At 40.4% G+C, this 12,931-nt stretch overlaps 1 protein-coding gene across 6 annotated transcripts in view; it reads right to left on the bottom strand.

Annotated features, from left to right (window-relative positions):
* Positions 1 to 12,931, bottom strand: part of LOC119968889 (E3 ubiquitin-protein ligase DZIP3-like) — a 202,033-nt gene that overhangs the window by 114,541 nt on the left and 74,561 nt on the right. For 5 of the 6 annotated variants that reach the window (XR_005461261.1, XR_005461262.1, XM_038801830.1 and 2 more), the window contains 5 exons: positions 12,216 to 12,521; positions 6,950 to 7,600; positions 3,652 to 3,699; positions 2,082 to 2,117; positions 1,207 to 1,304 (listed from right to left, as the gene is read on the bottom strand). Coding sequence is in view for 4 of the 6 variants with exons in the window: in XM_038801830.1 (XP_038657758.1) it covers positions 1,207 to 1,304; positions 2,082 to 2,117; positions 3,652 to 3,699; positions 6,950 to 7,600; positions 12,216 to 12,521 (1,139 nt within the window). In the remaining 2 variants the exon portion in view is untranslated. The remainder of the gene's footprint in view (positions 1 to 1,206; positions 1,305 to 2,081; positions 2,118 to 3,651; positions 3,700 to 6,949; positions 7,601 to 12,215; positions 12,522 to 12,931) is intronic. The other variant, XM_038801828.1, reaches the window with a different exon arrangement.

Genomic DNA, 12,931 nt, shown 5'->3' with positions numbered 1-12,931 from the left:
AATATTTCATAATGCACACAAACAAAAAACTAGGTTGGAAGCAATGGTTGTCTGATCTACAACTCCATCTAGATTGCTATTCATTATTAAAAGTGATGATGCAGCATGGCTAAACTACGGAAGCGCGCAGATCCGCTATAATGGGGTAATATACTATTAGTGCTTGTTGTATTGCATGAAGTCTGTTGTTAACTCTTATCACAAATTGTAAGTTGCTAAACAGCATTCACGGTGACAATACGTTCACTCTGCAGTCCAATTTGATAGTGCAATAATTTACAAAAGTGCTTGCACGCTGTTGGTTCGTTTCATCTCTTGTGGCCACTTCAATTTTAAGTTCTCATCACTGACCATGCCATCTTTTACCATTTCCTATACCCTTTATTTCCTCTTGTTCAATACAAAATATGAAGAGTTCATGGATTTCTTCTGCTCAAAGATTGTAACTATCCACAAATTGGCATCTGGCACGTCCTCCTATACTCTGCTGTTCTCACACTCATCCAAAGTTGGCACCAACCCTATCTCTGTTCCATCACCACTCTGCACTTCCTTTCTCAACTGTGTCTCCAAATCCATGTCTTCTGCAAGCCCCCCCTCCAATTCCCGCGATCCCCAAACGACCTGAACATTGAACCTTCTAACTTGTATATTTGCCAAAGTGGTACAGTCCATTTTACTCAGGCACTCTGGAGTTCTTTGCGAGGCTATACAAACCAGGCAGCGGTTGCTTAAGAAAAAGGCTCACCATCACCTTCTCATGGGTAACCAGGGATGACAATAAACGCTGGTCTTTCCAGACATGTCCATATCTCAGGAATGAAAAGAAAAACAGCCACTTGAGTGACCAAAGGAGGATTGCTGATTGTAGAATCGCCTTGGCCTGAAAAGGGGAAGGTTGTGGAATCGCCTGAGCCGGAAAGGCGGGGGGGTGGGCGGGGGGAGATATTCTCAAAATTAATTGCAATCATTTTATGAAATCCTTTAAGGAACAACTAAAGGGAAGGATATGGAGTATCACTGAACTCAACACAAGTGTCAGTATGGCTTGCTTCTAATTCAGTTCACTATTAGGTGATTATTTGCTTTAAAGTACCACTGGACTTCTGTCTACAAACAGTGATGCAATATTTGTTATTGACATAAAGATGAAGAGATACCAAAGAGCATGTGAGTCTATATTGGATTCAGAAAGTCAGTACGTACAGGAACAGTTTTTGTAAACTCATCGTCTGAAGTCTCCTTTCCCTTCAGCTCCTCTTTAGCATCAACCACTTTTTCGCTAAGCCTTTTGGTTTGTTGCCCTGAAGTGCAAGAGACGTGATTATATATATTTTTAAAAACGTACATAACATATTCAAAATAGGCATCTCTCTTTGACAGAATATTAATTTGAGATGCTAATTCATGCAATTCAAGGTTAAATCATAGGAACTAGAGCCAGAACTGACTCGATAATTGGGAATGCTGTAGTACATCAAGAGCTTTTAGATTGGGTAACAAATGCTGACCTTTCCAGTGATGCCCACATTCCATGAAAGAATAATAAAAATAAGTAACTGTTTGTAATATTGTTTACCGATATACAGCTTTGCTGTGACACACAGCTGCTGCATTCAAGGACCACATGACTATTCGCAGGAATTAAGAACCAATGGTGAACAATCATAATTCTGGATTCCTTCTCCATTCCGATCAAAATCGTTTAAGCGTTGTCCTTAGTTCACAGACTTTTTTTTGTTGAAAATTGTACCAAGTACTTCACAGAAAAAAAAGAGATAATTATCCTATTACCATAATTTTGCACATCTAATCAAATTGGTAACCTCTGTCTTCTACACAATGTAAAATATTCTACCATCAATAAAATTCCATTGAAATTTACTGCACGTAAATGGCTATTTAGCTCTACGTGCTTGTGCTCTAAATCCACATGAGCCTCTTTCAACCTTATTTCATCTCAGCCTATCAATATATCTTCCTATTCTTTCTCTCTTGTGTACTTACCTAGCTTCCCCTTAACATGCATCTATACCAATCCTCACAATCATTGAATGCAGCAGTATGTTCCACATTCTCACCTTTATGAGCATTGAAGATTTTTCCAAATGCAAAATCTGTGGGTTTGGAAAATTTGCATCAATTTTTATGGCAACTAGCTGATCTTCAGTGACACTCAGAAAAAAGATACCTCTCTCTTTGTAAAAGTTTCTCTACAGTTTCCAATCCAATTCTTTTAATCTCTCTCCATTCGGTTTATATTCCACTCTGCCTCCCGCCCCATGCTTAGTTGTCTCTCTCCTGCCATGCCTCCCGCCTCATGCTTAGTCGTCTCTCTCCTGCCATCATTGTGTTTTACTATAATTCTCTTAATGCAATATCTCTAGCTCACTCATTCTTAAATCTTCTGCATACCTTTCACACATTACGTCTCGACTCTTTGCAGAATTATTTGCTACTCTGACACATCTTTCCTTTATTTTTCTCCCTTTTCTCACCTGCCTTGAAGATCTTAGCGTCAGATAGGTGCCGAGGCTATAGGTGATTGGAATGCCAGACTTGGGAGTTGAGACAAAGTTACATGGTTTGGGCATGGTGGGACCTTTTAGGTTGGGGCAGTGGCTGCAAAGGGATAGTCAGACTGGGAACATAGAGATTGTTCCTGGTATCCACAGCAGTGATTATGCATCAATAGTGGTAGAATTAACTTGAATCAATCAGATATGTGAGAAATTGGCAAATGTTTTTGTTAATATCTAGATATTGAATAGATGAATTGTTCTATTATTACAAAAACAAACAGATCAATAACTACAAAGTATTGTATATAAATGCCCAATAGATGAACTGCTATATCAGAAGTTTATATAAACATCAAACTGACCAATATTTTTTGCTCCAAAACAACCAGTGAAGAGAGGACATAATGAAGCATCTGTGTACATGCAGTATTCTGAATGCCTCAAGAACTGTGAAGTCTAAAGAAAGGGTGTAGCCAAAAGTGGGATTGTTAAGGCCCACTCCAGTACATCATGCTGCCCAGCAAAAATTGTTGGTTGTGACTATAAGATGGTGGCAATCGCTGAACTTAAAAAAAAAAGTTATTATATTTGGATTCGGAGTGAAGAAATGTCTGGAAAACTGCTTGTCACATAAGTATTATTTGCTCAATTGTCACGGGAAATAAAATTTTCTGCTGTACTCTGACCATGGATATCTTAAAATATGATTGATTACAAAATTCTAGGATTTGATCAAATCAAGAGACGGGCTAAGGGCCAGTAGCCAAACAGAAGCCAAAAGCTAATAATGTGCTCTGTGATTGGTTGAAGGTGAAGAATTGCTGATTCTGGGTGTAAAGTTGATTGAACTAAAACTGCTTCTGCACAAAACTTTCAATAATATGGATTTTTGATATTTTCTTGATTTTGTACAAAGACGTTAAAGAGCGATTGTGGGATGAAATTTCTTTAATCTCCTACTTATGCCAGGATTATTGACTGCAGAAATTTCACTAATAAGTTGTTTCATCAGATTCACTCTACATTTAAAAACATAGATGAAATACCACTTGAAAGGTTAGCCAGAATAATTTAGAAGAAAAAAAAATCAGTTCTCCAAAAATAAACAATCGCCTGCTGTAAGGCTTACCTGCACACAGATCTACTGCCAACGAACAAGCACAAATTGAACTGATACCTGAACAAAAATAAACAACATTATTGCACATGAAGTAAAAATAAAAAACAGAAATGTGCAAATATTAGTCTTACATTGAGTAAGTATCAAACTTCATAGAATCCAGCAGCCATTAGATCATATATAGCTTTTACAAGACACTAGAAGCATGAAGGAAACAATCGGGCAGATGAGAGTGAACATTCACTCAATCCTCTTTACAGTTACTTATGGTCCACCAGCACCTCATTTATTATTTACTTAATAATTCCACAGTTTTTGCTGCTTCCCCGAGCTGGAAAACTATTCCAAGTACTAACAAGTAAAGAGGACACCCAGTAGAGCACATGTATTCGCCACACAGTATTAACTCAACATTATTACAATTATGTAGCTCTTTCTTGAGGCATTTTCCTGCCTGATTGATGTTTGGCGATGGCAAAGCTGAAAAAATATGTAGTTTTATTAAAAGAACTTCCATCTCACTGAGGAGGCTTCAGGCCAATCCACATCCAACAACCTACTCTTAAAACCTCTGCTCACATTTTGACAGCTGTGACAAAGTCCACCCCAGTGGCAGGGCCAACATACCAACTTTCTTAATCAACAATATTTTAAATAAAACAATTGCGGCAATTTGTCTAAGGGAAAGGGGTCGGAGAATACTGGTGAATGGACATTTTCTGACTGGTGAGACGGATGCAGTGGTACCATGGGGCTGGTATTAGGGGCGGCATGGTAGTTAGCACTGCTGCCTCACAGCGCTAGGGACCCAGGTTCAATTCCGGCCTTCGGTGACTGTGGAGTTTGCTTCCTCCCTGTATCTGCATGAGTTTGCTCTGATTGCTCCGGTTTCCTCCCACAGTCCAAAGAAGTGCAGGTTAGATGGATTGGTTATGCTAACTTGCCCCTTAGTGGGCAGGTTAGGGGGTTTTAGTGTTACGTTGATAGGGCGGGGGAATGGCCTAGTTAGGATGCTCTTTCAGAGGGTTGGTACAGACTCAATAGGCCAAATGGCCTCCTTCTGCACTGTATGAATTCTATGGTTTCTTATTGTATAAATTACCTAGATTTAGTCGTATGTATATATTTTCAAAGTTTGGAGATGATACAAACTTGGTAAAATAGAAAATAGTGAGCATGACAATAGTGAACTTCAGGATATAGACAAATTGGTGAACCAGGCAGAGATATTGCAGATACAATTTAACGCAGGCAATTGTGAAGCAATGCACTTTGGGAGAAACATAAGACCAGCTAACTCCCACTGCCACCAGCCAGTTTAAAGAGCGCCCACCCTCTCTACCTTTCCCCATCAACAGGGACACTCCCATCTCAAACGATTGACCTCCATTTAGCCATAACACTGCTCCTCTCCTACTACTACCCAGCAATTAAGATAGAAACTCACTAATTCTAACAATTTCCCAATGTTCTTTTATTTCTCAGTTCACAAAGCCACTCTCCTTCAATTTGATGCAGTCTTTTTCTAGACCTCCTTCCAAAGTGGTTAACTTATTCAGAAATACAGAGCAATATCTGGGATACAGCCCCATGAGCTGTCTACCACATTCTGGAATCTCACCCAAGTGGTCATTCTTCAGGTCATTCATTCACACACTGAATTATATAACCCATTCTCAATTTATCTCCTCCAACTCTGCACATGCAAACCTTTCAGCAGGAGTCAGTGGAAAGTAAAAAAAACAAGTAAAACATGTATTTTACAACATGATAGAAACGAGAATCAACTAAATTAAATGTCATATTTTAAGGATTTGTTCAGTTTCTGCGCATGTTCATATTTTTTTTGCAGACAAACATTTTACTGTTTAATCCTTTATGGATTTTAAGTGGGAAAAGTCTGGTTTGTGTCTACATCTCCTTACGTCGGCAGGTTTAAATTCCTTAACTTCTTTCCCTTCCTGAAGGTGACAGTCCCATTATTATGAGTTACACTCCAGTGTTCTACTCAAATGGTAATCTTCATTTGCGCTCTCAACTGTATTCAACTGTGAAGGGGCATCAAGCCAAGTTCAATTCTGTTATCACCTGATGACCATGTTTTCTGTCGGGGTCACTGGATGGTTTCTGAGATCAGGGTCGGAATTCTCCGACCCCCCGCAGGGTCAGGGAATCGCCCGGGGCCGGCCCCCACCGTGGCCGGAATTCTCCGCCACCCGGGAATCGGCGGGAGCGGGAATCACACCCCGCCGATCGGCGTGCCCCCCGCCGTGATCCTCCGGCCCGCGATGGGCCGAAGTCCCACTGGTGACAGGCCAATCCCGCCAACGTGATTTAAACCACCTCTGTGCCGGTGGGATTGGCGGTGCGAGCGGGGACGGGGATGGGGGGGGAGGGGCGCAGGGCGATCGGACCCTGGGGGGTGCCCCCACAGTGGCCTGGCCCGCAATCGGGGCCCACCGATCTTTTTCTTCCGCCGCCGCCACGGCCTCCACCATGGCGGAGGCAGAAGAGACCCTCTCCACCGCGCATGCGCCGTTGGTGACGTCAGCGGCCGCTGACGCACCGGTGCATGCGCGGACCGGCGAAGGCCTTTTGGCCAGCCCCGATGCCGGGCGGCGTAGCGCCAAAGGCCGTTGGCGCCAGTTTTGGCACCATCGGCGGAGCGGGAGCCACTCCGGCGCGGGCCTAGCCCCTAAAGGTGCAGAGAATTCCACACCTTTGGAGAGGTCCGACGCCGGAGTGGTTGGCGCCACTCTGCTACGCCGGGACCCCCCCCGTCCCGGCGGGTAGGGGAGAATTTCGCCCCAGGAAATTTGCTTGATTTTCTCCTCCACATCACAGAGACCTGAAGCAGACATATAGTGCTCTACCAATGCTCAGCTGAGGTGTCTTAACTTAGTACAGCCCAAAGGGACTTCCCTTATCTGCATGACTATGTGCCAACTGGGCAATGTGCTTACCAAATGAGCTGTAGGGAGGTGACTTAGATGCATTGTTAAAGAAGTTTTCAGGATTTTTGTTGCTATTCCATGATTTTATTTTGATGCTGCTGCTTTTTTTTCAATGCATCAGATTTTTAAAAGGAAAGCAAATCATAGGAATAAAGTTAAACAGAAAAGGCAGGATAGCAGCTGGTTTTTATATGAGCTCAATTCAGATAAAACAGAAAGATATTGGTCCTCTTCATCTAACTATTTTGAAGGCCTGGTGTACAAGATTCTGTACATCTGTCATGGGCAGCAGTAACACTTCTACTGAAAAACAAATGAGCATATCTATGGTATTTAATAAACTTAAAAATTACCACTGTGATGTCTAGCAATAAGTTCTTCCAAAAGCTGGGACAGCGGTTTGTTAAAGTATTGTTCCATGTATCTCCTGTCAATGAACACAACATTCACTGGTTGCAAGCGAAGTTCCTGGAGCCTCCTGTCATTGACTCCAAGGTGAACAAGTATCTCTGCTGCTTCATTCCACATTTTGTCAAATTTTTCATAAGATAGGTCAGTGTGGAAAATGTCTTTCAAAAGGTGATCTCGCATCTCACAAATCCGCCGCAAATATGCTCCTGGAGAAGTGTCAGATCTTGCAAGCCTCCCAGTCCAGCCCTTTTTAGGACGGGGAAACTTCTTCATAAACACAGCAAGAAACTGAAACAAAGGCAATGTAAAATGCAGAGTTTTTGATTTCTCTGTTGAATAAATAATATTCATCCATTTTTTTCTGACGTTGCTAAAATCTGTTCCTTCTAAGCGATTCTTGATCAAGACTTTATTCTTTGTAATTTCTTCTTCTAATTCTTCTGGTGAGATGTGGGCATCAAAAATACTCCGAACAGCCTCTGTGCCTTCCACATGCATTAAATGAAGTAGGCGATATACATTAACGTAGCACTTTTTTATTAATAGCGGCTTGACCGGCAATTCAGGATCAAATTGTGGGCAGAATGGTCCAGCTAAAAAAAAATATGATAAAAGGAAAAATTATAGAAAAATTCCAAAGCTCACACATATTATGTCTTCTATAAAGAGATTGTATAATGGAAGAGTTGCAGCAAGCTTGTTTGCAAAGGTGGGTCCACTTACTATTAGACCATATTAAAAAAGGAAAATACTGCATTTAACGGAAATAAAAATTGAAAGTCCTGGAAATACTCAGGTCAGGCAAGAAACAGAGTTAACTTTTCAGGTTGATAATAGTAATAATCTTTATTGACACAAGTAGGCTTACATTAACACTGCAATGAAGTTACTGTGAAAAGCCCCCGGGTCGCCACATTTCGGCGCCTGTTCAGGTACACGGAGGGAGTATTTCAGAACATCCAAATTACCAAACAGCACATCTTTTGGGATTGTGGGAGCACCCGGAGGAAACCCATGCAGACACAGGGAGAACGTGCAGACTGTGACCTCAGCCCCACATTTCTGTTCCTGTCTATCCCAACACCTTTCATCCCTTGCTTATCAAGAATCTAACTCTCGCTGCCTTAAAAATAATCAAACATACTGCTTCCACTGCCTTTTGAGGCAGAGTTCCCAGACTCGCAACCATGTGAGAAATAAATTCACCTAATTCCCGTCTTTATTATTAGTGACCCCGAGTTCTAGATTCTCCCACAAAAGGAAACATCCTTTCCACATCCTTTCCTGTCAGGATCTTTTATGTTTCAATCAAGTTGTCTCTTACTCTTCTAAACTCCAATGGATTCAAGCCTAGCCTGTCCAACCCTTCCTCATAAGACAACCAGCCCATTCCTGGTATTAATCTAGTAAACATTTGCTGAACTGCTTCCAATGCATTTATGTCCTTCCTTAAATAAGGCAATCAATACTGTACGTAGTACTCCAGATATGGTCTCAAAATGCCAGATATAAATTAAGTATAACCTCCCTGTTTTTGTATTCAATTCCTCTTGCAATATACAATAACATTCTATTAGCTTTCCTAATTACTTTTTGTACCTGCATACCAGCCTTTTGCGCTTCATGCACGGGGACAGCAGATCCCTCTGCATCTCGAGCTCTGCAATCTCTCACCATTTAGATAATATGCTTCTTTATTATTCGTCCTGCCAAAATTTCACCAGATCTTTGCCTACTCACTTAACCTATCTCTATCACTTTGCAGCCTCATTATGTCCTCTTCACAGCTTACTTTCCTACCTATCTTGGTGGCATCAGTAAATTTAGCAACCATACCTTCAGTGCCTTCATCAAAGTCATTTATATAAATTCTGAAAAGTTGAGGCTCCAGTATTGATCCCTGTGGACCACCAATTGTTATACCCAGCCAACCAGGAAATTATCCATTTATTCCTACTCATTGTTTCCTGTTAGCTAGCCAATCTTCTACCAATCAATATGTTACCTCTGAAACTGTGAACTTTTATTTTCCACAATAACCTTTGATGGACACCTTATCAAATGTCTTCTGGAAACCTAAGTATAATACATCCACTGGTTCCCATTTATCCACAGCAAATGTTTTTTCTTCAAAGAACTCCAATATATTGGTTAAACATGATTTCCCTTTCACAAAACTATGTTGACTCTATCTGATTAACTTTTCCTAAGTGCCCAGCTAGAACATCTTTAATAATAACTAACATTTTCCCGATATCAGACGTTAAGCTATCTGGCCTGTAGTTTCCTGCTTTATGTCTCCCTCCCATTTGCTACTTTCCAATCTAATGGCACCATCGCTGAATCTAGAGAATTTGGGAAAATTAAAATCAATGTATCAACTATCTGAGGAAGGATATTCAACATGAAATGCTAATTGTTTCTTACCACCTGATCTGCTGAGTATTCCCAGCATTTTCTGCTTTTAGATTATATTATAAGCCCCCCCAGCTCATAAGCCAAAGACAGATACATATTGGAGCGACGACTCAAATCTACTGGAAACCACACTGCAAGGGTTACACAATGCAATGTGTCCCAACTGTGACAATTAAGTTATACGAAGCATACACACTAGAAAGACATCTTTCTCCAAAATCAAGGTATCACTGCACACATTCCAGTCATGTCAGTAAGATATGAACCAATACATACACACATGCCTGCACAATGGTTTGATAAGTTCCAAAGAAAGTTGGAAAGTCCCCTTTTAGAAGTATAATATCCGCTACTTGGGTTACACTTTCTAACACAGTAATATTAATCTGGCAGGTGATCATGTTTTTCAATGGTAACATCACAACTCGATATTACTTATTTTATCATCATCAGTGTCATGAAGGCGGTGCAGAAATACCAGACTTTGAGAACCTGCTATTTTCCCTTAATGCAAAATGTTCTGATATCATTGATGAGAAAGAGGCAGCATAATTTCTGAGTCAGCTCTCTATTTTATTGGAATATGCTAAAATCAAACAGCTTCCAGGAAGCCATTTTAAATCACTTAAAATTGTCATTGTATGACAATCTTTGTTGGATTCCTTGGAATTCTTGTATTAATTTATTGCAATGTCTTTGTTATACTAATGATACAAAGTGGAATTTCCCAAGATTTGTACCAATAATATGGGGATTGAATTCCATGACTCTGGACATTATTTCATGAAACTGTAATTGAGCGGCCTTAATTAATAGTTATTCCTTTACTACTTATTTAATTTCTATCTCTTTACTTCTACCTTATACACATGGAAGAATTGACATCGGGAGGCATTTCAGGTATAAGGCAATACTGTAAAGGGACACCACAAAGTCTCAGGAATAGAGGGAGTGTCAATGTCAGAAGAGTCAGGGATGGGTGAGAGTTCAGACAGTGTGACGGGAATGCAAGGTCAGAGTGCACTGCAGAATGGCCTCCTCTGGTTTATGAGCATTTTAGGAACATATGAGCAGCTGGAAGCATTGGCAGGAGATACTGATTTGCGGGCACACTAATGGTGCAGTGTATTAGGGTGTGCTTGCATTGCAGACTCACTGTGCTATGTTTTCAAATAAACAAAGGTTGCTAATTAGTTTCTCACAAATATGGTGATATTTAAAAAAAAAACACCAACTTGCTTAAAAATTACCAGGATCAGCTGATGAGTTAAACATAAGAAAAAACAATTTCTTCAAAATGCTGTGTAATATACAAAATAGAAGCAGAGGTGGGCCACTCGGCACATCGAGCATGCTCTGCCATTCGATAAGATCATGGTTGATCTGACTGTGGCCTTAACTCCACATCTCTGCCTCTCACCCATAATCATTAACTCTCCCATTGAGCAAAACTCTGTCTCACTCAACTTTGAATATATTCAAAGATCCAGCCTTAACTGCTTTCTGTGGAAGAGAATCCAAAAATTGACAACCCTGACAGAAGAAATTCCTTCTCATCCTTTGACAAGAGCCTACATCTGGCATAAAGGGCCACAGTACTGGAAATCGCACTTATCAAATTCACAAACTACATCCCATGTGACTGTGGTGAACTATTCCTCTTCATTCTTCAGGACAGTCTGCAGCCTGACACATTCGACCCGAAATGTTAACTCTGTTTTTTCCATAGATGCTGCCAATTTGCAACACATCCCCAGCATTTTCTGCTTTCATTTTTAATATTTTCTTGTACATCTTAGTAGTTCCTGCAACATTTTATTGTGTTATAGGCACTTTATAAATGCAAATTGTATTTTCTAAGCTCAAAATGTAACCCCATCCTTTTATCTCTTTTCAGATAATGACATAATTGGTTCAATTACCAGGACTGGCAAGCCCAACAAAATAAGAAGCTGAAATAATCTGTGTCCTTGAGTTGCTGGTTCCCTGCAAGTTTCAATCTCATTTTATTTTGCCGTTTCTTTTCTTTGTCAGAAAGCCCCCATCTAACAGGAGAGAGTTTACTACATGACTAAGTTCCTTATTTTAATATTTATTCATTAAGTTGTTGATTTCCTGTGACACTACACCTGGGGAGTCAAAATCCAGTGCAGTACTGTATTTATATGAGGGAGAGATAGATGATGGGGAATAACTGCGCCGAGGCAAATTGGACAAGGGAAGAAGAGAACACAGGAAGAGGAGGGAGTGGAGGAAGGAGGTGGCAGTGTCCACAGATCCAGGTTTTCATCAGTGGACAGATAATGGGGTGGGGAAGTGGTACACTGTCCCTCCTTCCACCAGGCACACTGATAACCTTGGGCTGTGTGACGGAAAATTGAACTTTTGCACTGGGGTGAGCTAAATATTTCTCAATAAGTCACCTGAGAAGTTGTGGCAGATCATTCTTTGATTTTCATGGTTCTCAGTCTCAGGGACTTGTTAAGCTAGGTCCCCGAGGTGGAGGTGCATTGTGCCTTACAACGTCAAGCCACAGAGTCAAGAATTAGGAAGGGGCGCAAAGAGAATTGAACTCAAAAGTTAACTGAATTGTGTTCCTCTACAGCAAACACAGTGCCATCTGCTGGAGTACCAGGGAAAAGTAAGTTATCTTATATTTTCTACATATGATTCCCAGTTGTTATATGGAGAGACATACATTTTACATTACATTTTATGGTCAATTTTACTTTTTTTATTCAGAGGAAATTCTCTCACCACCATGCAAGAATAAAAAAAAAATACAATTACTTTGTTCATCAAATGCTTTCAGAAAACTGTTGATGTATGGTCCTAGATAAGGAAGGTCATGCTGATGTTCCACTAATGTAAACCACATATCTGCTACACAAAGAATGGTTTTCTTGGTGAAAAGGATGTGCATAAAGCGCTCTGCTCCCTCCTTATAGTCGTACTTGCATAAATCGTTGCTCTCCGATTCCTTCAGCATTCCTGACTTCACAAAGTATTCAGCAAAGCGCTCCATGCCATATTCCTCCAAAACATATTTAAAAACATCGGCATATTTCTTAATGAAGAACATACAGCAGCTGTCACCTAAACAACAAAAAGCAAGGGTGATAAGTAAATTTGCATAATTTATTTAAAAACCATTGTGCTGACGAAGATGATATCCAAAAATGCTCAACATTTTGGCCTGATTTGGCAGGATATTCACCAAACATTATCAGCCCTATATCTCAAGAACAATCTGGTAAACAGGTATTGGATTGTCAATTTTGACCAAATAATGAACTTAATTTTCTACTTTTGATTTAGTGACTGGGAATTCGATCAGGATTCTTCACACTAATTTCAATAAAATGAAGGGGCAATATTGTGGAGATAAGACAATAGAATGAGATAGTGCTGAACTTTATCCGTATAAGCTATGTAATCTCCTCTCCCACCCCCCCAAATTCCCCCTCCATTTTCACCTATGACTTTTGAGAGGACATTTTAAAGGC

This window comes from Scyliorhinus canicula, chromosome 7 (assembly GCF_902713615.1).
Source record: "Scyliorhinus canicula chromosome 7, sScyCan1.1, whole genome shotgun sequence".
NCBI classification, from domain to species: Eukaryota; Metazoa; Chordata; class Chondrichthyes; order Carcharhiniformes; family Scyliorhinidae; genus Scyliorhinus; species Scyliorhinus canicula.
This window is presented reverse-complemented; position numbering and strand designations above follow the sequence as displayed.